This window comes from Podarcis muralis, chromosome 2 (assembly GCF_964188315.1).
Source record: "Podarcis muralis chromosome 2, rPodMur119.hap1.1, whole genome shotgun sequence".
NCBI lineage: Eukaryota > Metazoa > Chordata > Lepidosauria > Squamata > Lacertidae > Podarcis > Podarcis muralis.
In genome coordinates, this window is record NC_135656.1 from 55,225,553 (window position 1) to 55,253,149 (window position 27,597).

General features: G+C 41.8%; 1 protein-coding gene and 1 long non-coding RNA gene across 2 annotated transcripts; one reads left to right on the forward strand and one right to left on the reverse strand.

Annotated features, from left to right (window-relative positions):
* Positions 1-330: 330 nt before the first annotated feature.
* Positions 331-15,448, forward strand: LOC144326967 (uncharacterized). Its single transcript, XR_013391910.1, has 3 exons — positions 331-564; positions 14,158-14,263; positions 15,315-15,448. It is a non-coding gene; the product is annotated as an uncharacterized LOC144326967 (long non-coding RNA).
* NDFIP1 (Nedd4 family interacting protein 1) lies at positions 4,486-27,239 on the reverse strand. Its single transcript, XM_028717953.2, has 8 exons — positions 26,931-27,239; positions 15,841-15,928; positions 14,661-14,791; positions 14,385-14,472; positions 13,779-13,903; positions 11,652-11,718; positions 9,199-9,304; positions 4,486-5,443 (listed from the first exon to the last, which is right to left on the reverse strand). The coding sequence occupies exons 1-7, from the start codon at positions 26,994-26,996 to the stop codon at positions 9,201-9,203; spliced, it is 669 nt and encodes a 222-aa protein (XP_028573786.2). The 5' UTR covers positions 26,997-27,239; the 3' UTR covers positions 4,486-5,443; positions 9,199-9,200.
* Positions 27,240-27,597: the final 358 nt, after the last annotated feature.

Consider the following 27,597-nt stretch of genomic DNA (forward strand, 5'->3'; position numbering starts at 1 on the left):
CAGTGGGAGATAAGGTGCTGATACTCTGTTCCTGGTGCTTCCGGCAGGCCTATTTGAACACTTTCAGAGTAACACACAAAACGTTCCTTTGTCCGCTGTACATCCGCGGTTATTCCCTCTGCCCTGTTTCTGCTGTCAATATTGCCTGAGCAGCACATAGGTTATTATGACAGGATACACTTTTGTGTTCTTCATGTTGTTAAGACTTGGCGCTTCTTTTCATTTGGCATAGCCAAGCAGACTCCACGCCAGTGTTCGTTGAGGTAAACACCTGGAGTCTGAAGGAGAGGCATGTATTCTCCAAAAGCCCAAAGAGTTGCAGTTGTTTTTCATTGTCAGAAAACCAGCAGAAAATCAGGATGCTGCATTTCTCCCAGGTGCTAGATTTATGCTAGTTGCCTGTTAAAAGCAGGTAAAGGTACCCCTGACCATTAGGTCCAGTCGCGGACGACTCTGAGGTTGCGCGCTCATCTCGCTCTATAGGCCGAGGGAGCCGGCTTTTGTCTGCAGACAGCTTCCGGGTCATGTGGCCAGCATGACTAAGCCGCTTCTGGCAAAAAGCAGGTAGGGATGGACTAAATCTGTCAATTTGTGTTTATTTTCTCATTTTTCCAATCTTGAGTTCAGCTCCCCACATTCCCACACTAGTTTGCAGCTGTTGTTGGGTTGGCTTTTTTGAAAAGTTAGCATGAAAAACCTTTTCATGTGCCTGTCACATAATACACGCTAGTTCAGGAAATGCATATTAAGCAGGCTCACATTAAAATGCAAACCAAACTAATTTTCCCCTCTGTCCCTAAAAATATTAGTGTTCAGTTGAAGGGAAGTCATAGTACCGCTCTGTTGTGCTTTGGTCAGACCCCCACCTGGAATACTGTGTCCAGTTACGGGCACCACAATTTAAGAAGGGCTGTCACATGGAAGATGGAGTATGCTTGTTTTCTGCTGCCCCAGAAGGTAGGACTCAAACCCGCAAGTACAAGAAAGGAGATTCTGACTAAACATTAGGAAGAACTTTCTGATGGTAAGAGCTGTTTAACAGTGGAATGGGCTACCCTGGGAGGTTGTGGACACTCCCTCCTTGGATTTTTTAAAGAGGTTGGGTGGCCATCTGTCAGGGATTCTTTAGCTGTGATTCCTCCATTGCAAGGGGTTGAACTAGATGACCCTTTGGATCCCTTGAAACTCTACAGTTCTGTGGTTCTATGACTATTCATGAATTGGCCAACCACAGCATCTGGCTGCTCGCCCACAGGAGCAAATGTAACTAAGGCTGCATACCTGCCACATGTTGAACTCAGTTCTGATTGCATTATATAGGATTGCATTATAAGCTCCCTGCTTCCTTGGAATTGTGAATAATCAGAAGGAGAGTATCCATAGGACTCTGTTAACCCCACAGCTGGATGATACAAGGCATTGTCTCTCCATAAGGGAAATGTTTTGAAATAGCCAAGCCTGTTTATGAAACACTTTGCTAAGGCATGGGGAATATTTGGCCCTCCAGACATTGCTCAACTCCAACTCCCATCATTCCAGGCCATTGACCATGTTTACTGGGACTAATGGGAGAAACACCTGGAAGGCCAAGGGTTTACCTCTTCTGGCCTATATGAATGGAAGCCTCTGAGATTCACTCAGCACCAACCCTACTATCTAAAACCAGCAAGCTTAGATACTGCCAGTTACTGCATTACTACTATATCCTTTCTTTTTGATTGATAATCTGCTCTAGGAAGGCATTTTCCAAGTCTTCTACCTGGCTTGGAGATCTGTGGCAGACCCACAGTAAGTTCTCTGCTGTTTCCCTCTCCTACAAGAAATAATGCATATTTTAAAAGATGTCAATTGAGATATTTGGGTACCACCCCATTCTGCAAACTTCTATGGAGCAGAAGCTGAATTATGTTGCTGTGTTTGTTTCTGGACCAAAGAATGGCAGCATTTAAAAATGCATTTCACTATAGATCACTCAGGATGAACTTAATGACATTTCCTTGTTCCTTAATATGCTCTGTGTTGTTGTAAGAGGAGTAATAAGTGTTATTCATAAAGCGCACCCTGTGAACCCACCCCCAGCACACTCCACCTCAAAATGTTTTTAATATCCGGGCAGTCTGGCTGCTAATAGAGTGAATATACAGAGAACAGATTTGCCAAGTCAGCAGCCTCTCTCTTCATCCACACAAGCAGCACAATAAAAACAAGGGCACCTTCTATTAAAAGATAGTTAATGATGTAATTGCATGGCAGGTTTGTCTCTGGATAGGATTGTAACATTTAACTTTGAGCTGGTCACCATAAAAGTACCATAACCAGGCAATTCTCAGATATGGGCTCTGATGCCTCGTACTCATTGAGCGGGATTAGGCAGTCGTGGGATAGGGCTAATCTAAGGTGAAAACTATGGGACACGGGTGGCACTGTGGTCTAAACCACTGAGCCTAGGGCTTGCCAATCGAAAGGTTGGCGGTTCAAATCCCCACGATGGGGTGAGCTCCCGTTGTTCAGTCCCAGCTCCTGCCCACCTAGCAGTTCAAAAGCACATCAAAGTGCAAGTAGATAAATAGGTATCGCTCCGGCGGGAAGGTAAACGGCATTTCCGTGCGCTGCTCTGGTTCGCCAGAAGCGACTTAGTCATGCTGGCCACATGACTCGGAAAACTGTCTGTGGCCAAACGTCAGCTCCTGAGTCGTTCGCAACTGGACTTAACTGTCAGGGGTCCTTTATTTTACTAAGGTGAAAACTGCCACGCACCAAATAATTGAGAGAGGCAGTTCTCCTTGAGGTAGTGACTACATTTAAAATTCTCTGGAGCCAAGTGAGGATGAGTACGATAAGTTTAACTGATACAAACTGCACAACAGCTCAGTTGCAGTAAGGTGTACCTAAATTGTCAGGGCACTTAGTGGCACCACTGTAGGGTTTATTTTTAAAATTCCAAATGCATGCACGTTTTTCAAAGCTGAAGTTGTAAATGATTGGCTTCTCTTTGCAAATGAAAGGATTTGTGTTCACCAAGTGCCCTGCCAGGACAGTCAAATTACCCATTACCAAGTATGCTTCCTTAAACCTCTTAGGAAATGACCAGAGGAAGAGGGAATGTGACACCTCTTTAGCAAAAACAATGAATATCTATTGAAGGTGACAACAGTGAATACTCAGGATCATTTTACAATTAAGAATGCTGGAAGTTATACACTGCAGAGGATTATTTTCTTTTAAAAAAAAAAAATTAAATATAATAAATTTAAAGTTCTTACAAGGGTCAGAATATTTAAATGGTGTTTTGGTGGGAAGGAAATAATCCTGATCTAAATAGGCCACTATGAGCCAATGCATTAAAATTATTTTTTAAAATCCCTTGAAAGGCTGAAACTCATTAAGCTCCTTGTTCCAATAGTAAGCAAAAGGTTTAGAGCACTGCAGAACGAGGGATAACAATACAGAGTGAGCCATGAAGCTATGCCACCCCAGTTATAAAACTTTCATCACCAAGTCTCCTGTACATATTGCATCATCCAGAATGTACAATCTGCCACTGTGCTGCAAGTTTAACACTTTGTCACAGGTCAATAGGGAGAACAGATTTTCCATGTCAGCAGATACTGAGGCAGAGTTTAGGTGACATTGCCATGTGATAGACTGATATGCCTTAGAACAAAATGGAAAAAAGCTTCTAAATTGTGGTGTTCACAAGCATTTATATGTAAAAAAGGAAGGAAAAAAGAAGCACAGTGGGTGTCCCATAATCCTGTTGAAATGCTCCTCTTGTGTGTGGGTGGTGCAGTTTTGGCTACATAACAGCACTCTTGTGCTGAACTGTGGAAGTAAGATTGAAACAAGGGGGACCTGAACAAAAAGTTGCAGTGTGGAATGCTCCTGTTCATAATTCCAGATGCTCATATTTTATACTCCCACCCTGGTTGGATGGTGCCATTTTGGCTACATAAGGACTGACATTTTGAGGACTGAGAAAACTACCAACATGCTTTCAAGTTTCCGAATTAATGGCAATGGAAGCAATAGGTTTATGGAAAATAAACTCTATGCATCCACCAATATTGTAATATTAAGAGCTGGCACCTGATTTTGCTCCAGATTTGATTCAGCAACACACACACACAAACTTGCCTGGGGTTAGTCAGGAAAAGTTTGTGTCTTCTTTGGCAACTTCTCCCTAGAAAGACCCACTGTTCCCAAATAGAAGGATCCACAAAGGAAGTCAAAGGGCAATGAAACACAAATAACTAAGAATGGAGTGACTTCAAAGACAGTAGAGTGGAATGCCAGACAGAAAAAATGAGCTCCTTTAGTAGCCCCACTTAGTAAGAAAATCATAGCAAAATAGTTATTATTTGGCTGCTACCATCATGTCTATGTAACTCAGTTGCCATGAATTTACGGGGATGGGGGTGGTAACACTGAAGAAGAAAAAATAGGCACTCATGTAAACACTGATGTACGGCAAAAAGAAAGCCCTAGTAATATAAGTGACATTTATTAACATTCTGCTATATTTACAGTTTTAACATAATAAAACTCTGAATTACTGCTTTGCAGAAATCACACAAGTGCACATTAATCTATATTTAAATGCACCAGAAATTAGAAAAGCAAGGAGTACAGCTATGTTAGGAACCATTTCAAGTTCTAAAGTCAACAAAAATGGCGATGTGCTTTCTGATTTTATGCACTGCATTATCAAATTATTTTAGGTGCTTTCGCATTTTATACTCCACATTATCAAATTCTTTGAATTTGATACCACCAACATATACTATGAGAGTTCCTACCCAAAAAGTGTGCAGTACAACAGTAAGAAATACTGAATACATACTACCAAGAGTTAATACTTGTACCAGCTTCTTAATGCTCTTTCACAACTATGCCTTAAAAACATCCACATGGTACATGTAGATTTTATTTCCAGGTTGTTTTCATTTTATTTTAACAACAGATACATACTATGTGCAGAAATACAGTCAAAACAAATTTCTAAAGTTCCAAGAACACCCCTTCACAATGGCCAGCATTATTACTTATCTTACACTAAGAAAACATATTCAAAGTTCAATTTTAAGGAGAACAAAAAGCAAGACTGACCCCTTCTGGCTGCAGGGCAATAGCTCATGCTATTTAAAGAACTACAAATACTATATAAGGCATTATTAGTAACATCACAGACTTGATTGCAAGAGCCGTTTCAAACATTAGCCACTAATGATTCAATGATTACAGGAGTTCTGCATTAAACTATTAAAATTTTACATCTAGAAACAAATAGAAAGAAATGCTTCTTTTTTCCAACAGTACTTCATTCATTTTAAAGCGGGTGATTATTTTTTTTCCTTCTGTGTTGAGAGTCTTGATTTATTTCCTGCAGGTGTCCACTTAAGGGAGAACTCATCAATGCAGGAAAATGTTGCCAGAAAACATCAGTCTGAAAAGAGCAAAAGCACAGTTACTATTTTAGCTAAGAGAAGGATGTTTACAATCTTAGAATACGTTTTTCATACGCAAATGCACAACTGTTCACTAGTTTTTGAATCCTTTGTTTCTAGTTCCCCCCTTGCCTGTTACCTCATTCCTGTGCCTCTGTGACTGATGAACAAAATGTACACGGTCAAACTTTATTTCTGGTATGGCACAGGAACAGAGGTACAATAAATTCCAACACTATTCCTCCCACCCACACAAAAAAAAACCTAACCAGGGATGGAGGGGGGGGGAGAGAAATCTTCTTGATTACATGAGTTTAAGTTTAGAATTAAAATACTTTAAACTAGCAGAATCACCCAGAATCTGGACCACATCAAAAGCATACACCCGTGTGTGTGTGTGTGTGTGTGTGTGTGTGTGTCAGAGTTTGTGTCTCTAAGAGCTACATAATTAGGGCTGAAGAGCAAAAAAGAGGACAGGCCAAGCTGCTGCCAGTCCGAGCTGGGGAAAGAAGTTGGTGGGTGAAAGTGGGCGTGGTCACTGTGCCCACATGCCTCTTTCCCCAGCTTGGGCTGGCAGCAGCCGCGGCCTGCAGAGCAGCCCAAGCTGCCCTCCAACGACGAGTCCAAACAACCCCCCCAACATTTCCTTTGAAATGTAAAAGTCCACTCGGATGGGCATGTTGCCCCCCCCCCAAAAAAGAGGGTTTTCCCAGACATATGGTATCCCGAGCATAATGGGGGGGGGGGGGGAGAATCAGTATATTTTCATTATCAAGCAATTTTTATACCTTTTCAAAAGATTAAGATTGGTAACAATATGCTGGATTTTACCATCCAGTTTAAGTAGCTCCAAAAGGAACCATTCACAGGCAAAGGGCGGCACTGTTGTTCATACGTGGCTGCTCACTGTTCCCCCTCCTGCGCTAGGCTGGGTAACTTTTATACAAATTAATGCTAAGCACACCTCTTAGCAGTGTTCTTGCTTAGGCTGTAGGAGGATGTGGGCAGAGTAACCAACTATTACAAGAAACAACATTTTCTTGTCATCAGGGCCACAGGCCTTTTAAAGTTCTCAGGGAGAAGAAGGAGAAGAAGAAGGAGAAGAAGAAGAAGAAGAAGAAGAAGAAGAAGAAGAAGAAGAAGAAGAAGAAGAAGAACCACCTCCAAGAGTGTAAATGGTAAAAACAAGGACAAGTGCTGATCTGGTGTTTTGTTCACAAATTACAGTAGCAGTACATTTATTTCCGATAGACAGGAATCTGAAAGCCCTGCTGATCTTATGGATATGAAACAAAAAAATAAGGAAATTGGCTTTTGCCAACAGGCTTTTGGGAACGGACTGCTCCTAGTGAGAGGGCTGGTACAGTGCTGTTTTATTATAATTATTTGTATGGTTTTAATAAGATTTTATGTGTGTGTGTGTGTGTGTGTGTGTGTGCGCGCGCGTGTATAGAGAGAGAATGAAAGAGAGAGTTTTAATTCTATCAATGTTTAATTGTTTTTAAATTATTATTATTTCTATGTTTTTAGTTTTCTTTTTATCTGTAAGCCACCTTGAGTCCCTGTCAGGGAAAAAGGTGGGGAGGGGTATATAGGGGGAGGAGTTATTAGAATACACTGCTTTGTGCTGTTAAGCAAGAATTAAGAGAGGCTGGGTGATTTTGTGTATGAACAAGGACAGACTAGACATAGGAAGCATGCAATCCTGTGGCTGGCTCCTAAGCCCTTAACTATGGTTACATATGCACCAGCCAACGGCCTCCCCCATGAGCACAAGGTCAAGCCTCCCATTCTACTTACTTTCAAGTAAGCTCCATGGAACTGAGTCAGACTTACTTCAGGGTAAACATGCCCAGGATTATACTACACTTCAAATAATCAGTCATCATTCTAGTCCTGTGAAATTTGTTATAAAGAACCAAGCAGCTTCAACGTATTATTTCTTATTACCTTTCTATTCCCCCTTTCCTTGAAGGAGCTCAAAGATCTGTACATGGCTCTCCCAATTTTATTCTGTACTTACAACAGCCCCGTGAGGTAGGTTAGGCTAAGAAGATAACGATTCCCCCTCTTCCCCCCCCCCAAAAAAAAAGTCGCATGAAAAAGCTACATTCAGATAAAAATTATATTTAATGGTTCCAGCAAGAGCAAAAGAACAAGAGTGGCCTACTAGTTAATGGTGTTTCTAACATTGGAACTGAGAAAAAAAAAACATAGGAGCAGGGAAGTTTGTAATTCAGTGTGAATTTCAGATCCAAAAGGGGACACCACAAACCTTACTAAGGAAGTAAAGAAACCCTAACCACAGAGCATTTCTCTTTTTTTAAATAGCTTTTTCCAGCTCAAATGTTCTAATGTGGTGGGTGCCAACTGCGTTTCTTACATGGCCCATGTCATGATGGTGGTTGGGTTTGGTTTTTTTAAGTGTCCCACCACTGCTAAAGAAATCTTCTTTCTGTGTGTGGTCTAGCCATGTATCTCATTAACTACTGGAAGGAAAGGCAAACCTTTTACAGCTTGTGTGGTTGCTGGCCAGCTAAAAAGAAAAGTGGAAAGGGAAAACTAAGGTTCCGTTTTATAGGATGCATGCTTAATAACATCCAGTTGAAACTTTTATTTTTCCACTACTGTCCTGGACAGAATATCTCCAGGTTTCTCCAGGGTAACAGTTTCTATGGAATGGCAAGGGCATGTCTTTCAAATATTTTGAACTAAGTACAGTACTCTTTTCTCAGCTTCTAGGCCCTTCTAACCCAGCACTCAACATCTGCTTGGCAGGTACATACAGAGATTCCCACGTCAAATTTTGTGGTGTCTAGGGCAGGGCAATAACTGGTTTTCAATATCGTGATATATCACCAGTTAAACATTGTGATATATCACAATATCTGAAATAAGGAAAGAACTACGCAGAGGCAAATAGGACAATGTCCTGGCAACTGCTACTACTTACGGGTCGAAAACTGATAAATGATGATATTATCAATCACCTCATGGCCACTTTCAGCAGCAGGCAAGCCAAAATGCATCCATATGAGACTTTTGGTTTTGGGCTTGGCTACCAAATGGTGGTATCCAGGACAATCCAAAGTACAGTGATGAGTCATAGTGAATACAAATAATCTGGAATCTATTGTGGCATAAGCTTTCATGGACTAGAATCCACTGTATCCCATGCCTTCCTTGGGTTTTGCTCCACCATTTAAGATCCTAGACTCTAAAAAGGCTACCGCTCTAGCAATTCTTGATCTGGGAGACCAGGGCTCGAATCCCCACTCACCCATGATACCCACTGGGAGACCTTGGGCCAGTTCATATCTCTCAGCCTAACATACCTCACAGGTTTGTTGTGTGGTTGAAATGGGGAGGAGAACCATGTAAAGCAACTTGGAAGAAAAGGTGATATATAAATGTAATAAAATAAATAAACTCAAGGGTTTCCTGTAAGACACTACCCAGATTCCAGGAAAAAGGAAATGAAAGCAATGTTATCATATGTGTCCTTTCAAATTGGTATAATTTAGTATAATTTAATATTAAATTGGTATAACTGGTAATAAATTGGTATAATTTAATACCAATTTACCAATTAGTGCACATTAGAAGTTGGAGGAAGTGACTTCTACTGAAATCAATAGGACTTCAAAATGTGTCTAGGACAACACTGAAGACAGTATATAGGGTGTGGGATGTCCTGCTTTTTAAATCAAGCAAAGAAACACAAAGAATTAAAGTAGATTCCCCAGAGAATTACCTTTAGTAAATAAAGAGAACTCTAGTCCTGGGAAGAGTGGAAAATGTATCTGGCATCTTCCGAACCTTTGCATAATTGATAAATCCTCTGAGGAACAGGAGAAACCCTAACAAAAAATAACAGAGTTATATTTCACATACACATCTTCCATTCTTCTGAAAGGCAAGGTTCATTCCTACAATTGGTTCCCTCTCGTTTAACCAGTTATTGATCCACAGGATTACCCATTCTCTTATCCAATCACTGCTACACTTACCCAGGAACCTGCAGTGAAGGACTTTCTCAAAATGTTTTCGGATGTCCAACCATATATCTTCTGAACCACTTATATGTTTGTTGATACTCTCAAAGAATTGAAAAAGTTGCTAAGCTGGACTTCCCTTTATAGAAGCCATGCTGACTGAAAAACTTGTTCTTTTATTTATTTGCTTAATAATTCCAGCTTCAAAATGACTTTTAAGCAACTTTAGAAAAAAGGTTAGCATGACATGGTCTGTTATTTCTTCGGTTCCCCTTCCCTCTCAGTCCCTTCTTTTTTTTTTTTGAGGAAGGGGATATCATATTGGTTACCTTCCAATCCTCTGATAAGGATCAGGTGGCCATGATCAGAAGCACATTTGTACATCTTTGGCTAATGTACCTTTCATTCCTCTCATCAGGAGGCTGAGTTTAATGACGTGGTATAAAAAGGTAAAGGTACCCCTGCCGGTACGGGCCAGTCTTGACAGACTCTAGGGTTGTGCGCTCATCTCACTCTAGAGGCCGGGAGCCAGCGCTGTCCGCAGACACTTCCAGGTCACGTGGCCAGCGTGACGAAGCTGTTCCGGCGAACCGGCACCAGAGCAGCACACGGAAACGCCGTTTACCTTCCCGCTATAAAGCGGTACCTATATATCTACTTGCACTTAAGAGTGCTTTCGAACTGCTAGGTTGGCAGGCGCTGGGACCGAGCAATGGGAGCTCACCCCGCCGCGGGGATTCGAACCTCCGACCATGCGATCGGCAAGTCCTAGGCGCTGAGGTTTTACCCACAGCGCCACCTTAATGACGTGGTATACTGTCATTGAAAATTCAGCAGTTTCAATTTAGAGCAAAAGTTCTTGGGTTCACACTATCTGGACCTACTATGGCTTATGGTTATGAACCTTGCATGCTCCACACACTGCTTTGAGTGCGAGAATATACTGAAAGTTCCCATGCCCTGTTTAGAAGAAAGTGCATCCAAACCTGGCAAAGGGTGGTTTGTTCAAACCATGCTTTGTTAATGAGTCACAAACAACCCAGGTTTTAATGCAATGACAAACAACAGTTTCTTACAAATCAGAAAAGGAAGTTTTAAATCTCACCACTTCATGCATAATGGGGAAGGGGGAGTGAACCTGAGGCTCATGTTTGTACCCATGGGAGCATCTCTGCGTCCCCCTTTAATTTTCCTTTCACAACTCTGTTGTCCAAAGTTCCTATTGCTTCCCTGGCTAGTTCCTTGTTCCTGATGTAGTTGAAGAAATATTTGTTTTCATGCCTTTACCAACTTTCTCCTCATTTCCCCCCTTTTCTTGCTTGACACATTTATTTGCTGGAATTAGGAATAATTTTTGTTCTCATTTTGGCAAGACTTCTTCTTTTTAAGGGAAGCTTTCTTGCCTTTTATGGTTTTCTTTATTTAACCACACAGCTATCATCATGCACTTGTTTCTAAATCTGTGGTGTTCATTTTTCTAAGCCTGTTATAAATACATCCTCCCAGCTTCCCAAGAGGATCTGACCCACCACTGACAGATTTACTCCGTTTTGAAAAAGACTCTCTTCCTAAATAGTTAACATCACTAATGTTTTTTCCAAGTCAATGAGGGCTAAACTGTGACCCAACAGACCTGTGGAACCAATTCCCCACTTTTTTTCTTCTTTATTTCAAAAAGTCAGGTGTGGATGCCAATTTGATCCCAGAGGGTATTTAATTCTTTTCTCCTGTGTTGTTTTAAGAACTTTAGAAAAGCCCTGCTGGATCAAACGAAAGGCCCATCTGTCCTCATAGTGCCCAGATGCCTATGGGAAGCTTGCAATCAGGATCTGAGAACTACAGTATCCCCCCCCCCCCCGGATCACCACGACTCCCAGGGTTGCTATTATCCCTCAGGGGTGAGGAGAGACAGATACAGCACTGTACCTGTCATTTTCCACAGTCAAACAAGGTTGTGGGTTTCTTATTGCAAAGAATGAAATATCCACTAGATGGCAGGATTCCTTGAAAGGAACATCTCAAAAATCTGCCCAAGTTCTCTCAAGTGGCCAGCATAGGAACTAATCTAAAAGACTGGCAGAAAAGCCCCTTTCTGAAATCAACATTAAAAATACACTACAATCATTATTACAAGAAAGGAATAACAACTAGATATGAACAGGTTCATGCACGATTCCTAAAGTAAAAACTGAAATGAACGTTTAACACTTACCTAACACAAGGAACACCCACCACAACCAGTACTGACCATCAAAGTAACCAGGGAAATAGGTGGAGAACTAAAAAAAAAAAAAAAAAAAGCGGGGGGAGAATAAGGTCAATCAGTTTGTAGCTGCAGGATTTTTGCACCGGCATTTTGTTACTAGCAGCAGTTATTGCTGGATAAATTACTGCTATCGCACACATTTCTTCTGTAAACTGTTTAGTATAATAATTAAGCAGTCTATAAATTTTGTAAAATTGTACACACACTCCACCAGTAACTCAGGGTTAAGTTCCTAAATCTCTGCAAAAATTAATACTGCATGGCGACAGGACATGATCCAAAAAATCTCTATGTGAAGAGGTAACTCTCCAGATACACACAAGCACTTCTTGTTGCAATGGTCTGGGATGTATGCTAACAAGGTCAGACTTAATCCAGACAAGACAGAGTCCTTTTGGCCAGTAGGAAAGCTAATCTCAGAACCTGTTCTGGATGAGGAATTCTAAGGTGGCAGGTGATCTGAAAGAGCTTCTCTGTCTGAGATCCATAAGAGCGGCTGTAAATCAAGAATCCACAATACTGTGCTTAATGGCCAAAAACAGAAAGCTCCTGCATGTGCAAAATGCAACTACTGAAATACAAAAGACTGTACAATTAAGGACCAAACATGAGTTCTCTGGCTTCTAAAATCTAAAATCAATTCAATCACATTTTTTTCTTGCACATCCTCAAACTATCGCCACCCTGACACAAACCAGTCCATGAACTGCATACAGAATGTGTTGGGTGACTTCACTGCAACACCAATAACTTCCAGCAGGGAATATAAGCTTTGCAGACAGTAAATCCTTTCAGCCACTCAAATCATTGCTTCTACATAGGCATTTTCTCTTCTTTCTCCACTTCAGAAATTAAAAGGTACAAGGCCGGTGAAATTCTAAATAAGCACCACTTAACAAACAGCTACGTTATACACATGTAGTTTCATCTATCCAACAACAGGCAAGTCTGGCTTTATTAAGCCATGCTGTGATTCAAGAAATCTACACACACACACACACACACACACACACACACACACTTTTAACTGGTTCTCAAACCGTGCCAGTAACTTTTATTGCAGTTTTGAATAAAATCTAATCAATAAAATGGGCATGTCATTTTGGCATACCGTAGCCAGTACTCCGAAGGGCATCTAGTCTCTCCTTACAGTTTTAAGGTAAAGGTAAAGGTACCCCTGCCCATACGGGCCAGTCTTGACAGACTCTAGGGTTGTGCGCTCATCTCACTCTAGAGGCCAGGAGCCGGCGCCGTCCGAAGACACTTCCGGGTCACGTGGCCAGTGTGACATCGCTGCTCTGGCGAGCCAGCACCAGCGCAGCACACGGAACGCCATTTACCTTCCCGTTATAACGCGGTACCTATTTATCTACTTGCACTTAAGGGTGCTTTCGAACTGCTAGGTGGGCAGGAGCTGGGACCGTACGATGGGAGCTCACCCCGCCGCGGGGATTCGAACCGCCGACCATACGATTGGCAAGTCCTAGGCACTGTGGTTTTACCCACAGCGCCACCCGCGTCCCCTCCTTACAGTTTTACATACATCAAAAATGGAAAGTTTAAATCACAGCATTTGTTTGCTCCTCTACATCAACCTATCTAACCAATCTGTTCCCACTATTTGTGGGAATACATTACACCAAACACGAGTGATTTTAGTATCCATGCCCTTCGAGACAACATTCACCTCACATAATTACACAGTGAAGTATTTCAGATATCTTTTTTTTCCAATTACTCTTCAATGGAGCTGCCTTTTGGTAATCTGAAGCTATGCAAATTAGCTGAAACAAGCACACTGTGCAAATCTGCATAATTTCCATTTCAAAAATCCTGTTTGGTGGTTGCAAAGATCATGGTGTTCAGAATTTCAGAATGCTTACACAGGGTTAGTAACTCAATCAAGCTGCATTTTCCTAATATAATAAAGACATATTCATAAGCTTTGTACATGTTTTGTCTTTAGGACTTTCACAAAGGGAGGACTCACTGGGGAATTATTTGTTGCAATGTCTATCATACACAGAGCCCCCACCCATTGATGCAGCCTTCTTTTTCCACTCCTCAACTTACCCTGACAATCAAGATCCACTTAATGAGAGACAGACCAAATCCAGAAATAGCCCCATATCTTCCTGCTGCTGAGGTAGTCAGGCAGAAAGAGAGAAAGAATCCAATCCAGTTGAAAAGGAATGCCACTAAGGGGGGAAAAACAGAGAGAATACAGTGATCACAATTGATTTCAATTTGTTCCAATTGTGGGCTTCATGGAGGCATCTCACTGGAAAACAGGGTGCTGGACTAGAGGAATCTTTGATCTGAACCAGCAATGCACTTCATATGTTTTTAAGCAGAAATGGTCACTCCACCCTTCCATTTTTCTGAAAGTTTCATTCCTAACCTTCCAATATAAAATGCATCCCAAGTAACGACAAATCCCTTCTCTGCCCAGAAACGGCTGGCTTGTCATAAAAGTTGCCCATCTGCACTAGCAAGGACAGCAACCGCACCCCAAGCAGGCATGTAGCACACAATCAACACGGAGAATCAATATTCAGGTGAGACAGCCTACTATATGGACGAACCACCTCTTTGAAAAAAGAAAGTAAAATGCTAGTTCAATCATGTTAACAGTTCTGTCACAAAGATTCAGGTGTTGTTGTTTTTTAGTGTACTTACTGAAGAAAGTCAGCATGAAAATGCCGTCATTTCCTATCCTCAGCTGGTCAGTATCGTCAAAGTCATCCCGTGCCACAAAGTCCTCCTCCTAAGACAGAAATCATTCAAGGTGGCTAGCAAATGTCAGACAAACTAATTTACCGGCATTAGGCTTACATTACTTTCCCCCAAAAGAAAGCTAAAGTGCAGCTACCGTCAATGCTTACTCTTCCTTGAAAATCGCATGGCTGAGATACCATAACTAAAGGCACATGACACAAATCATATCACACTTACCCTCCCAGGAACTAAAGGTATGGTAGCTTCTGCCTTGGTTCTCTCTGCTTCGTCGTAAGTAGGCAGGGTTGTGGCTACATTGTAAGATGGGGGATTAGGAAACCCAGCCTCATCTTTATAATCAAAATACACTGCGGGGGAAATAGATGGGAGAGAGATAGGTTAATTATCAGAATACCTACATACTAAAAATTACAACCTAATATTTCTTCCTGATAATAAAAAAATAAGGATAGGTGAAATGATTATAGTGCAAGTATTGTGTGTATGGCAGCAACCCAGCTTTATGGCACATAATGTGGCTAATTTGTGACCTTTCAGATGGCACTGGACTACAGCTGCCATCATTCCTGACCCCTCGCTAGGTTGGCTGGGGCAGATGGGAGTTGTAGTCCAACAGCATCTGGAAAGTCACTGATCAGCCACCCCTGCTCTATGGTCTTTTATTCAGGTATAGAAATGGATAAAGCAGGATTCCTTGTGCACAACCTCGTCAGACAAATCAGTGTTAATTTGCTTTCCAAAATGCAAGGTTGTCAAGGCTAGGCTGATGTAAATGATGAACATAATCATATAATGAGTGTCACTTAGAAGTAGATTATGGTGTTTTGATTCATCTTATTAATTCTACACTGCATGCAAATATATTCCCAGGTGCCAATTTGAAACCCAGATGGCTTGGAACTTTGCAGGATGATCATAGCCTGTCATAACAGCTGAGCACAACCGAAGCAGGTCTGCAGAATCCTCACAGATATAATGAAGACTCGGAGAAAGATGCACTCTGCAAGCAGCAAGGAATAATTATCCATGGTTTCAAAGTATGGTCAGAGGTGGCAACAGAATTTTTGGGTCCACAACACCACGTAGAGCAGACCAGTCACCCAGCTGCAAAAAAACTCTCCCTCTCCCTTTCCTGATACACACACCATTAGCATCAAGTTTTACAGCCACAAATGCAGTATAATATAAATTGGCAACAGAATGAAATGCTACCTTCCTCTCTATGCTAAGACAGAGCACTCAGGAATGTAAGATGAGCCAAGAAAGGTGGTTTATGAAATCACATTATTTCCCCATGAATTTATGTTGCCTGCACATAACTTTGCTATCCTTCCAACCATTAGCAATGATAATCGACTAATGAAAATCAGTGAGCATTTAAAAAATAAATAAATACCTGCATTCTCCCCAGAAATGCTGCTGTAAGGTGGTGGGAAATCATTTACAATTTGCAGGTTCTCACAAGGCTCCTCCTCATTCTGCAACTAAACAGAGACATTTTTGGTTTTAACATGGCAAGGACAAGATGAAGAGTGCACATTTTTTATCTTAAAGGCATAGATAAAAAGAAGTCAGATTAATTTCAACTGTGGCTGCAGAAATTAGATGCCAACAGAGTATTCTTCCTATTAATAAACATACTTTAAAATGTTTTAAATGGTGTATAGTTGTTTCATAAATTAAGAACATTTAATCAATGATTTAAATCACGATTTAATTCCCCAGTTCCCCTCCCAGAAAATTGACATAACTGAGTCAAGTTTCCAGTTTTAAAATTATACTTTTCCTAAACAAGAATGCATACTTTCTGGCTACTGTAGCAATTACATGTACTGATTTGCAACTCAACAGAGTCTTTATATAACATGGGAGCATAATCCAGAACATTTGACCAAACAGATGATGCACCTTTGTGCAACAGAATTGTGACTAAGGTACTTAGAAAAAGAAGTATGGTTAGTTCTCTCTGTACATTCGCAAGGATACCGAGCAAGATCATATACTTGAAGGCTAAGTTTACAACCCTATGCATATTTATTTGAAAGTTAACTTCCACTGAATAAACTGGGACTTAGTAACATGCATAGAATGGAGCTGTAGGTATCCAGAATTGTTAAAAAGCAATGGCAAAGCAATGTTTCTCCATGAGATAGAAAGCAAATGCCCATACTGTTGGGTTGGTAAGGGTCACAAATATTCTACAACGCTGCTGAACTCAGATAGCTGGAGTAAAAGGTCATCCACAGATTTGTTTAAACAAATAAATATTGCCTCTATGGATCTGGGGAGTTACAATACTCTATCTCCTGGATTATATGCCCAGAACCATAGAAGGCAACAGATAGTGTGTAATTTCTCCCCATGGTTCTCTATTTTACATTCAGGAGGGAATGTTCTCTTTTACACTGAAGCTGCCCTTAGAGGAAAAGCTGTAGCTCAGTGGCCGAGCACATGCTTTGCATGAAAAACATCCCATGTTCTATGCCTGACATCTCCAGGTAGGTGTGGGAAAGAAGACTCCTGGCCTGAAACACTGGATAACCACTAGCAGTCAGTGTTGACAATACTGAGCTAGGCTGACCAGCTCTGACTCAGTAGAAGGCAACTTCCTGAGTGCCCAAGTGCAGGTTTTAACTGCTGATTCAGATATAATTTCTGTTATGATGAAGAGCCTGTGTGAACTTTAATCCTGGGCACTCTCTCCCCTCTTCCTCCATAAATGGAAGGAGGAGAACAAAAGCTTCCACTTTCATTTTAGAACTTTCCACAGCTCCCTGTTACATTCTAACTCAGGGAAGCGTTGTCTGTTCTAACTACAGTGGTACTTCGGGTTAAGCACTTAATTCGTTCCGGAGGTCCATACTTAACCTGAAACTGTTCTTAACCTGAAGCACCACTTTAGCTAATGGGGCCTCCTCCTGCTGCTGCAACGCTGGAGCACAATTTCTGTTCTCAACCTGAAGCAAAGTTCTTAACCTGAAGCAATATTTCTGGGTTAACGGAGTCTGTAACCTGAAGCATATGTAACCCAAGGCACCACTGTACAGCCTATATTGACTGCAGTATTTAACAAAGGACCCAACATTTAGCGAGTAAGCAATTAAGGAGAAACAGAAATATAACTAGGACTCAATTGTCCTTGTGATTTGGTTAAAAGGTTAGGAGGGGACAGAAAATGATGTATATAAGTAAAACTACAGAATAGTAAGGGAGAGAGCTGAAGAGCTGTGGTTGAAGAATTGAAGAGAAAGAGCTAACAGACCTAGATAGCTTTAAAGAATGCCAAGAGACCTAGAAACTCAACTATAGAGTATAAATTGTTAAGTATTGGCTTGGTTAGAAAAACAGTCTCTAGAATAGTTGGATGTGTTTATGTGTTTCTTTTTATATGCTCTTATAGGTAACGAAGCAAAATGCTAAACTGGTTTTCTTTTCTCTAAAATAGTTTTCCAAAAAATTATTTGTCTGATGCTTTACAAAAACTCTGAGGTAAAAGAACAGTTTGTTTCGGTTGAGAACTTGTTATTCACCTCACACTTAAGTGCCATATGACTCTTCTCAATAAAGGAAGTATACTGGCCCAATTAAAGAAAAATAGGAACTGCTTGGTGACAGTGGTGAAGGAGGGATGGGTTTGGTTGCCTCCCTTCCTTCTCAAGGTGCACACCAAAGCCTGTGACACCACAGGAGCAGAGAGCAGTCTGAGTCAACCATTCCTGGCATAAAGCAATTGTTTGCAGCAAGAATTGTGGAATGACTAGGCTGAAGTGGAAGGCCATGCCTCTCAAACTGCAAGCCTAGGGATGGTGTTTCCTTCCCCCTCTCAGCTTCCAGTTAACCCAGAAGAACATGGAAGACTGCTGCTAAGCTGGAAATCATCTCTACTTCCTGCACCACCCAAAAAGAGCAACGATGGTGTGGCAGAAAAATAAGGGAGGGGTGAGAGGGGAAGGTGGTTGCAGATGGGAAATGGCAGACCAGGACATGGCTTGCAGACCACCAGTTGCAATCATTAACTTTAGTCTATGGCTCTGATAGATAGCTATGAGGGACAGGAGTTATGGTACTGGAGCAGCTACATGTTGTATACATTTGCAAAAAAAATGGACAGCCATTAGATAAATGAGAAGTGATTACTTTGAATATATTTCTGTGAACAGGAAGAAACAGTCAGAAGAACCTGTGAAAGAAGTGAGAATGAAATCTGAGGCCGTGCACGCAATGAAAGAAGAAATGCCACAGACATGGTTAAGGTAATTCCCCTAGAGAAATGGGAGAACTGCTGCTTTTGCATTCTAGATGCAAGAAGGAAAGGCATGCTGGAGGCGAGGGGGGGGGGGGGAGAGAGATCATTTAAGATTTAAGTGTCAATCCTGGGAAACCATTGAAAAGGTGACATAATAATATCAGATAGAAAGAATGATAGAATGAAGGAGGAGGAAAGGTGGAGATTAACAACCAAGAAAACATGCTGACAATTCTGTTATGCAGAGTAAAAGAAGTTTTTTTTACTTTTTTATTCAAGCAAATTCCACCGATGCTGATAGTTATATGTGTGCATACGCACGTGCGCGCGCACACACACACACACACACACACACGGAGAAAATGAGAGTGGTGTTGAATTATTCTGTTAATATACTGCAATTTTGTTATTTTGCCATGATATTTATAATGCACCAAAGTCTAGGTAATTTAGATGCAATACATTTTTCAAAGTCCAGAAAGTTACATGGGCTCTCCTTACAGGCCCCTTCCTTCCTTCCTATTCGGTTGTTCTATTAAGAGGCAAGCTATAAATTCCAAGACTCAACATTACATCTTGCCAGCAACATGAAAATGATCCTCCTCTTAATGGACAAAGCACACAGCCTCTTTTTCAACAATGCCAGCCATCTAAAATCAGCTAAGTGCTTATTAGCACAGTAAAGATTCACATAGTAGGAAGATCATATCATACACTTTTACATGAACAAATGCTGCTCTAATAGCATAAAACTGGCCAGTTGTCACTTGCAATACGGTTTTATTTTTTGAGAATTAGCAACTGGATGGTGAGGAACACAGAAAGGTAGAAAATAAGGCCTGCTCAAAGTTTGGGGTAACCAGGATAATGACTGTTTTGTGTTTTTGCAACTGGTGAAGTGGGTTTACTTTAAAATGGAGGTGGCTAACCTTTTCTGCCCAAGGGTCAAGGCAACCCTTTCCAGAATCGCATGCCAGCGGAGATTGTGGCAAAATATCAGCACAGCACTCTCCTCCAACAGCATAATTTGTATGTAAAAGTGCCCAATTACAAGAGATTCAAAAACGAAACTGGCTCTCTCTTTGTTCTTGTTATTTCTGTCAGTTAATAATGGCATGACTAGAATCCACTTCTGATCTATACTACTGCAATATATTCTACTATCAGGTCTTCCCTTTCCATCTTTCTCCATTAACTTCTGATCAAAATCTGACCACCTGGTTAATGTAATGCCCATGTCACTATGATCACATTTCCTCATTGTAATATTTTATTCATTGGCTCCAGGCAGCACTCAGTTTGACTTGCTACTTTTAAATGCTCCTCCTTACCTTTCTTTTCTTATCTCACATTAGTCCTGCTTTTTTCATTTGTTGCACACTCTTCTTTTTTCCATCTGCTTTATCTTTGCATGGGTTCTTTCTCAAACCCTGCTCATCCTCTCTTCTTCGCCATCACTGAGAGCAGCTCAGAGTGCTCCAGAAAAAGGAAGCAGCACTCCAATTTGCTATAATGTTTCCCAAGTGCAGGTGATAACAAAAGGGCCATGAAACATTGGAACAGCTGCGCAGTGTTTTTCAACCTTGGGTCCCCAGATGATGTTGGACTACAACTCCTATCATCCCTGAACTCTGGCCTTGCTAGCTAGGGATGATGGGAGTTGTAGTTCAACAACATCTGGGGACCCAAGGTTGAGAAAGGCTGGAAGAGTTCCTTCCTGTTTCTGGAGTGCTCTTTTCTGTTCCCAATGGTAGTTAAAATAACATCATAAAAGGGAAGGGTGCTTTGCTGTTGAGCACCCACAGAAAATTGTATTCAGGGCAGGAAGGCTGCCAAAAACATTATGATGGGTCAGATGAGGCACATGGGCCAGTAGTTAATTACTCTTCCTTTAAAACATGGAGATAGGGCAAAACAGACCAATCCTAACCCCCCATGTCTGCTGAATCTAAGGGGTTAGAATTGGTTCAAAGTGCCCCATCTACCAGTGGAGAGGAGCACCACCAAAGGGAGGCACCTCCATTCACAGAAGCTCTGCAGGCATAAATTTACCACTGGCAGTACTTCTGCCAGAAGCAGGCCCTGAAACAAGGCATTCTAGCAGTAGAGGACGTCAGGAGTCAAATGAATCTAAAGGCCCTCTGCTTCTCCAAGAGGCTGCAAGATCCAGGCCCATCAACTATACCAATCTGGACCTGGTATAGTACCCCCACAAGCAAACAAAGAACCAATAAAAAAAATCCCAATATAAAATAAACCAATGCAGGGAATTAAAAACAAGAAGAAAAACTACCAGAATGAAGAGAACACCCACCCAATCTCATTCCTTGGCCAGGACAAGTCACCAGGGCCTGGGAGGTGCTGGAATATCTGCAACTTCACTTTCCACTCACCTTGTTCTTAGGACTGCTCTATAATCCTTCTAGCTCAATATGAAAATACGTAAATTTCTGAGTACATTTTTTTGCTAGGTACTCCTTAATTCTGATACTATTCATGACATTTTAAAATGATGTGGCCTTTTCATTAGGTATTTGCGCCTCTTACTCTTATTCAAATTACTCGGATTAGAATGTGTAAACAAACCTGTGATTGGTTTATTCTATTTTAATGGAAAATGGGTACTTAGTTCACTAGCCATTAGGATGCTTCTTTATTTGAAAAGAAAAAGGTCAGGCCATTACAATTTTCATATTCACATTCACAAAGCAATGTAGAAAGGGAAAACAAAACAAAACACAAACAACTGGCATTTAAACTCCAATTAAATTAGAAGAATGGTCAATATTTCCTAACCTATGTTTTTCTTTCATTCCTTCTAGTAAAAGCTAATCCATTATTCCTCAAGAGTTTTAACACAACAAACCTCTCATGCGCATGCAACAGCAGAATCAACACAGGCATTACCTTACAACTGCTTATGTACATATCTAGAACAATGCAAGCCTTCATACCAAAACTATCAAAGAAAGCTGGAATATTAAACATAGGCTTCTATTTCTGAATACTATTGCCTTAACTTGTGTACAAAAATTAATTATTGGTCCCAGAATGACAAATCATGAGAGCCTCTAGATTGCAGAGATACCACTCCTCAAATCTCACCCTGTTGCTATGGCAACATAAGGGAGTTCTCAAAAGATCTCTACTAGGCATGTTTAAAATACACCATTAGCACTTCACAACAAAGCATGTAAAATACAACCCATGTATCTCAATCCATATGAAGGTAATGTATTATTACATCTGAGGATTACTGCCAGTCATTTCTTTATTAGCTCTAGCTTTCTGAACCATATATCCTCATCAATGTGCCTCTTTACTTTATGTCATAGCTGTATATGACTACATTTAGAAACATACCTGCTGAAGAGCAAGGTGATTTGCTCCAGTTTATGGAAGCTACCTCCTGTAGGTGAGGCAGTATACATGATGCTGCCAATTAAGGATTATTAAATGACACAACAGGAAGACACACACATCAAACTGAGGCAGAAGTCACCTAGATTGTCATTTGTTCAATGCTGAAAGAAATAAGAAGGGTCACACCCACACTGAAAAAACCTCATTTCACCAGTCCTACCCACATCTTTTGTCATTTTCTAGCTGGTGTCTTTCATTTTTCAACATTCAGCCATTTTGAAACATCTAGGTACCTCATCCCCAGATGTTGCCTCTACACTATTTTAAATCATTCCACATTATTACCTTCCAAATGATCTGTAAGGATCAGTTGCTTTTATATGTACTAAAACTGTTATGAAGTTTAAATGTGTACTATGCCAGTCACTGACAATAAGGAATTACATCCAAGCAAGTGAGTGGCAGAAGAGTGATGCCTTCCAGTGGGCAGGCCACTGCCATGTTCAGGATCCCAGTGTTGCCTGAGGAGACCTCAGATTCAGACACCTCATGAGTCAGTCTACTCTGTGAGGATATCTCAGCACACCCTTCTATGCTGCCTCAGCCTGAGGATGTGGGCCTCACATCAATCCTGCACTCATTCTAGTTCTTTACACTTGCTCCAACTTGAACTTATCATTGACAAATCAAATTGGATATATAACCATTGTTATTTAATTTCTATACCACCTTTCATCTGAGGATCACAGGGCAGTTTACAATATAAAAACACAAATATATGTAACATAGTAACAAACAAAACAATACCCCCCACCCCACCCCCAGTTTAAAAGGCCATTCCTGCTAGTATATTAACATATTAAATATCTACTACATTTTGAACGACAATCCTATGCGTACTTACTTCAGAGTAAGTCACATGGGCCACAAGCATTCATAGGATTGTGTGTAAGAACAGCGTGTGTCTTCTTTGTGAGTACATCATTTTGGCAGGACTTGGTCATCTTGCAATCAAATGAGATCTAATTGCTCTACTCTGCTTGTAGTACACTATATTCTGGAATCACAAAATTCTGTAGAACTGGTTGATACTGAAATCTGAATTGTGAACACTGGTGTTTGATTCCAGGGATGGGGGAACCTGCGGCTTTCCAGGAGTTGTTGGACTACAGTTCCCATCATTCCTGACTATTGGTCATGCTAGCTGGGGCTGATGGGAGTTGGAGTCTAACAACCTCTGGAGGGCCACACGTTTACAAAATCGCATTTGTGTTTTGTCCTCTCTTTCCTTTTCCTTCATTTCTCTCTCTCTCTCTTTTCAATGCAAGCTTTTATCAAGGCTCTGGTGGTTGGTAATTTTGATTGTATGATCTTTTAAAACACCATGGAAATTTGACTGTGCAACATTAAAAGGTTAAAATGGAAACTTACCATCATCACACTGCAAGTTTTTATAAAATAACTGAATTCAGTGTGGCTAATTCTATAATATGTTTAAGTTTTCAGAATAATCCTACCTGGTCTGGGGAGGGGCAATCAAGGCTGGGTGAACTGCCAAATCCCAAACCTTGCCAGGCTGATGCTGTGAAGGGCACATGACATTTTACCCCCCCACACCTACTGTCAACAGCTTTCTTTATTCAAGTTTTTTCATCCCATTGCATACCACAGGAGAGAAAATAAAGATCCAAAACCTCCTCTAATCCATCCCCAACATGTCTCCTTTTTGTCCTTTCTGCCACTGGAGAGAGACAGCTGCAGTTTTCTACAGTTGCAGTGAATAGGCCTTCTACTCTTCCAACAGAGGAGATTTCCAAAATCCCATTGCCCACCCCCAGGACACCCTGTGAGGGACCACAGGACTGTACCCTATATCACATTTACTTGGGCTTTTCATGCACCAGCAGCAAGTCCTTATTACATTCACATTAATTTCTCCAGAAATTTTAGTAGGGTACATTTTACAACTGTTTTAAAAATTGTAATAAATTCAGCAGGTAAGCATGGTAAGAAAATAACTACTGTATAAACAGTCCTATTTTTTCAAGCTTTACTAAGTACCACTACTGAAAGAAGTTAACACCCAATCAATTTTACTGTTACTGATTGTACAAATTGTAGAGCTTTGTTAACAGCCACAGAATATGAAATGTATAACCTCTTGGATCTTTTTTAACAACAATACAGCATGAACTGTATAAGCTGCAGGTAAGTCAAACATCTTATTTCCACTTGAGGGGCCCAAATCTGAGGTACAACAGGGAAGCTGAAGAAACAGCTATACAAAATCAAAATCTGAAATATATACTATGAGGTACTGCATGATTTGGTAGAAGATCTAGTGTAATGTAGTAGACATTGCTGGGAATTGGACCTAGGTTCAAATTCCGAAACAACCATAACACTCACTTGGTGACCTTAGATCAGTAACTAGCTCTCAGCATAACCTACATCACAGAGTTATTGTAAGAAAAAATTAAGAGGAAACTCCATGTATATTGCCAAGTTCCTTGAACAGAATATGCAAGTAACTAAGAAACAAAAGTAGTCCAGAATGTTCAGGTTCACTGATACTTATTATTGTTAGTAACTAATATTCTGTCCTGAAAATTTTAATATGTTTCCCTCACAAAGTGTAATGTTAGGACCATCATTTATGTTGCTGGTGGGCAATATGTAGCCTGGAGACTGTTCTCAGAATTCTAACCAATTAAATTTATAAATTCAAACTCAAATCCTTATCTGGTGAAGCATGGCTGAAAATACGGGGTATGGGGACCTGTTTACAGAATTTGCAGAAATGAAATAAAACGTAGCATACATTAATTAAATCTGAAAAATTCCATAATTTTGAGCATAGGGTGCTAACACAGCTAGAGCTCATATTAGGAGGGAAGAGCGCTTATCTCTCTTTCCAACAATGTCATGTAGTGCCAACAATCATGTGCTCTAACAAAATACCACACAACTAACAGTGTTAAAAGGCCATGTGCTATCACAGAAATGCATGTCTTCTAGAGCTAATCATCAATCACTCATCAGACACATCTAAATTTTATGTCGCTGCAAGGAAGACAGAGTCATTTTCAGGCCTAGCATACTGTATGCTAAACTACATGTACAAGCATTAATTCCAAATAAAATAAATTTCCTCCCTCCAACCTGAGAAATCTAGCTTTGCTTGCAAGACTCCCTTCAATAGGGATCTGAAACTGCTGAGTAAGCAAATTGTGAGTAATTATTTGTTCAGCCCCCAAAAAATGTCCTGAAAAAAGGCACTAATAGATGACCATTTGTTGCCTTGAAATTTTTAGTCCAGAAAAAAACATGGACAGGGCCAACTCAAAACATAAAACCAACCGATTAAAACAAGAATAAAATAAAAACAAAAAGCTGCATTGTTATTTTTATATGTGGTTGTTAGTGGGAAGATACCCACTTATAGAAATCTCCCTGCTTCCATATATTTAGGTTGCAAACAAAGACTAACAACTATCATTTCTCCTTGGCTCCCACCCACTGCACTCAGGAAAGCATAAACAAAGGCATCCCAGTGACAGTTGGGGCCTTTTCAGAGCACTAAATTTACTGAAGCCCTGGAAATTCTGTAATTCCCATGAAGAGGAAATATGCTGCAAATGTATAACTATCCACGGAATGCCACCCCACCACCAATTCTTTTCTGCAAATGTCAACTTTTGCTTTTGCAAATTTAATCAAAATAGGAAGCTACTGTGTACTGATTCCACTGGTCAAACTAGCTCAGTATTGTCTTCAGAGTTTTGGACAGAAGAGACCTTGGAATTACAAAACACAATCCCAAATGCTGGAATTCAAGAGTGTTTTGGGGTTTCCCAAACCTGGGCCTCCAGCTGTTTTTGGACTACGACTCCCATGATCCCTTGCTAGCAAGACCAGTGGTCAGAGATTGCGGGAACTGTAGTCCAAAACCAGCGGGAGGCCCAAGTTTGGAAAACCCTGGCACAAGGTGGGCTGGGAGGCTGTGTTTACATCTCAACATTGTGAACATTATCATAGGAATGCATAACGCCCCTTAACTTAAAAACAACAAACGAACGCAAACTGGTGCTGCTAGATTTTTACTGCTTACATTGGAAAACTCGGAGTTGGCGAGCGGGGGGGGGGGGTGGAGGTGACAAACGCCAGGATCGAATTGCTTTCGGGATCTTTTCATTGTACTCGATGTCAATTAATCCGGGATAACTACCAAGCCATCTCCATATCATTGGCAATCGAGGCTGCTTAAAATCCCCGTATAATAAGCAAGTACACACTGAAAGGCCGGGGGGGGGGAGCATTTATACCCCCCTGCTACTCTGCCTTTAATGACCCGACTGTCGAGGGTGGGAATGCGAAGGCAGCCGGGCAACTCGTTGATCTTAAAAGCACCGTCCCTCCCCAGCAAAGCGAAGGGAGGCTTAACTTAGGGCCTCGTATCCCCGAGGAGCCAAAGGGCCTCCCCGCCGTCTTCTCATCGGGGCGGCTTCCGCTTCTGGCCTTCAGAAGCAAGGGGAGGGGGAACCGGGGTGGGCGATCCGAAGCAAGGGGGCAGGAAAACAAATGAAACGGCCCCACAAATAAAGGGCCAAAGCAGCAGCAGCAGCAGGAGAGGGGGGGGGGACCATGTTCTGGAGCAGGTAGGAAAAAAAGCAAGATTAGGCCCGTGACGGGGGGGGGGCAGAGAGCGATTCCCCCGCTCCTTCCGGGCTCGGCTTCCACGTCTTCAATGTGGATCGTAGACAACCAGACTCCCCCCCCCCCCCCCAGTTCCCCACAAGCTCCTTCTTCGTTTCGCTTCCCGCGGCCTAAGAAGCCTCGGCGCTGCCGTGCTCCGTCTTGCCCAGCGCATTCCTCACCTGCTGGTATCGGCCGCCGCCGCTGCTAGGCTCGCCTGCTGCTGCTGTTGCCGCCGCCGCCGCCATGGCGCTGGGCAAGAAGCGAGCGTGCTGAGTGAGGCGGGAGAGAATTAGCCTGGAGTGCCGGGCGCAGAGAGAGGGAGAGAGACCGGGCGGGGGCCCCGCTGGGGACGGTTCACGCGAACTCCCGTCCCCGAATGGGCGCTGCCGGGGCTGGTCTTGGCCGAGGAGGAGGAGGGAGGGCGGCAGCCAGCCAGCTAGGTCACTTGCTGCTTGCTGCCTGCTGAAGCGCCAACCCCTTCTGGTCGCCGTCCTCCTCCCCTTCCTCCGTCACACTCCTCCTCCTCCTCCTCCAGGCAGCCGCTCTCGTGCTGCTGCCCCCTCGCCATCCCCGGCGCAGCAGCGCCTCTGACGGCCCTCGCGCCCGCTCTTTTCCCAGGCCGCGGCGCGAACCTTCCACACAAGAATCCCTCGCGGCTTCGTTTCGCGCAAAATCTCTCGCGGGTTTTCGCGTCCCGTGAACTGATCTGATGCCAGTGTTCCTCCCTTGAGCTCGTTTTAACATCGCCATGAGGCGTGAGGAGAGTGTTTCGCCGCTGATCTTGAAATGCGATAACGACGACACCCTTCCTTGGGTTCAAGCAGTGCCGGATTTACTTATACTGTA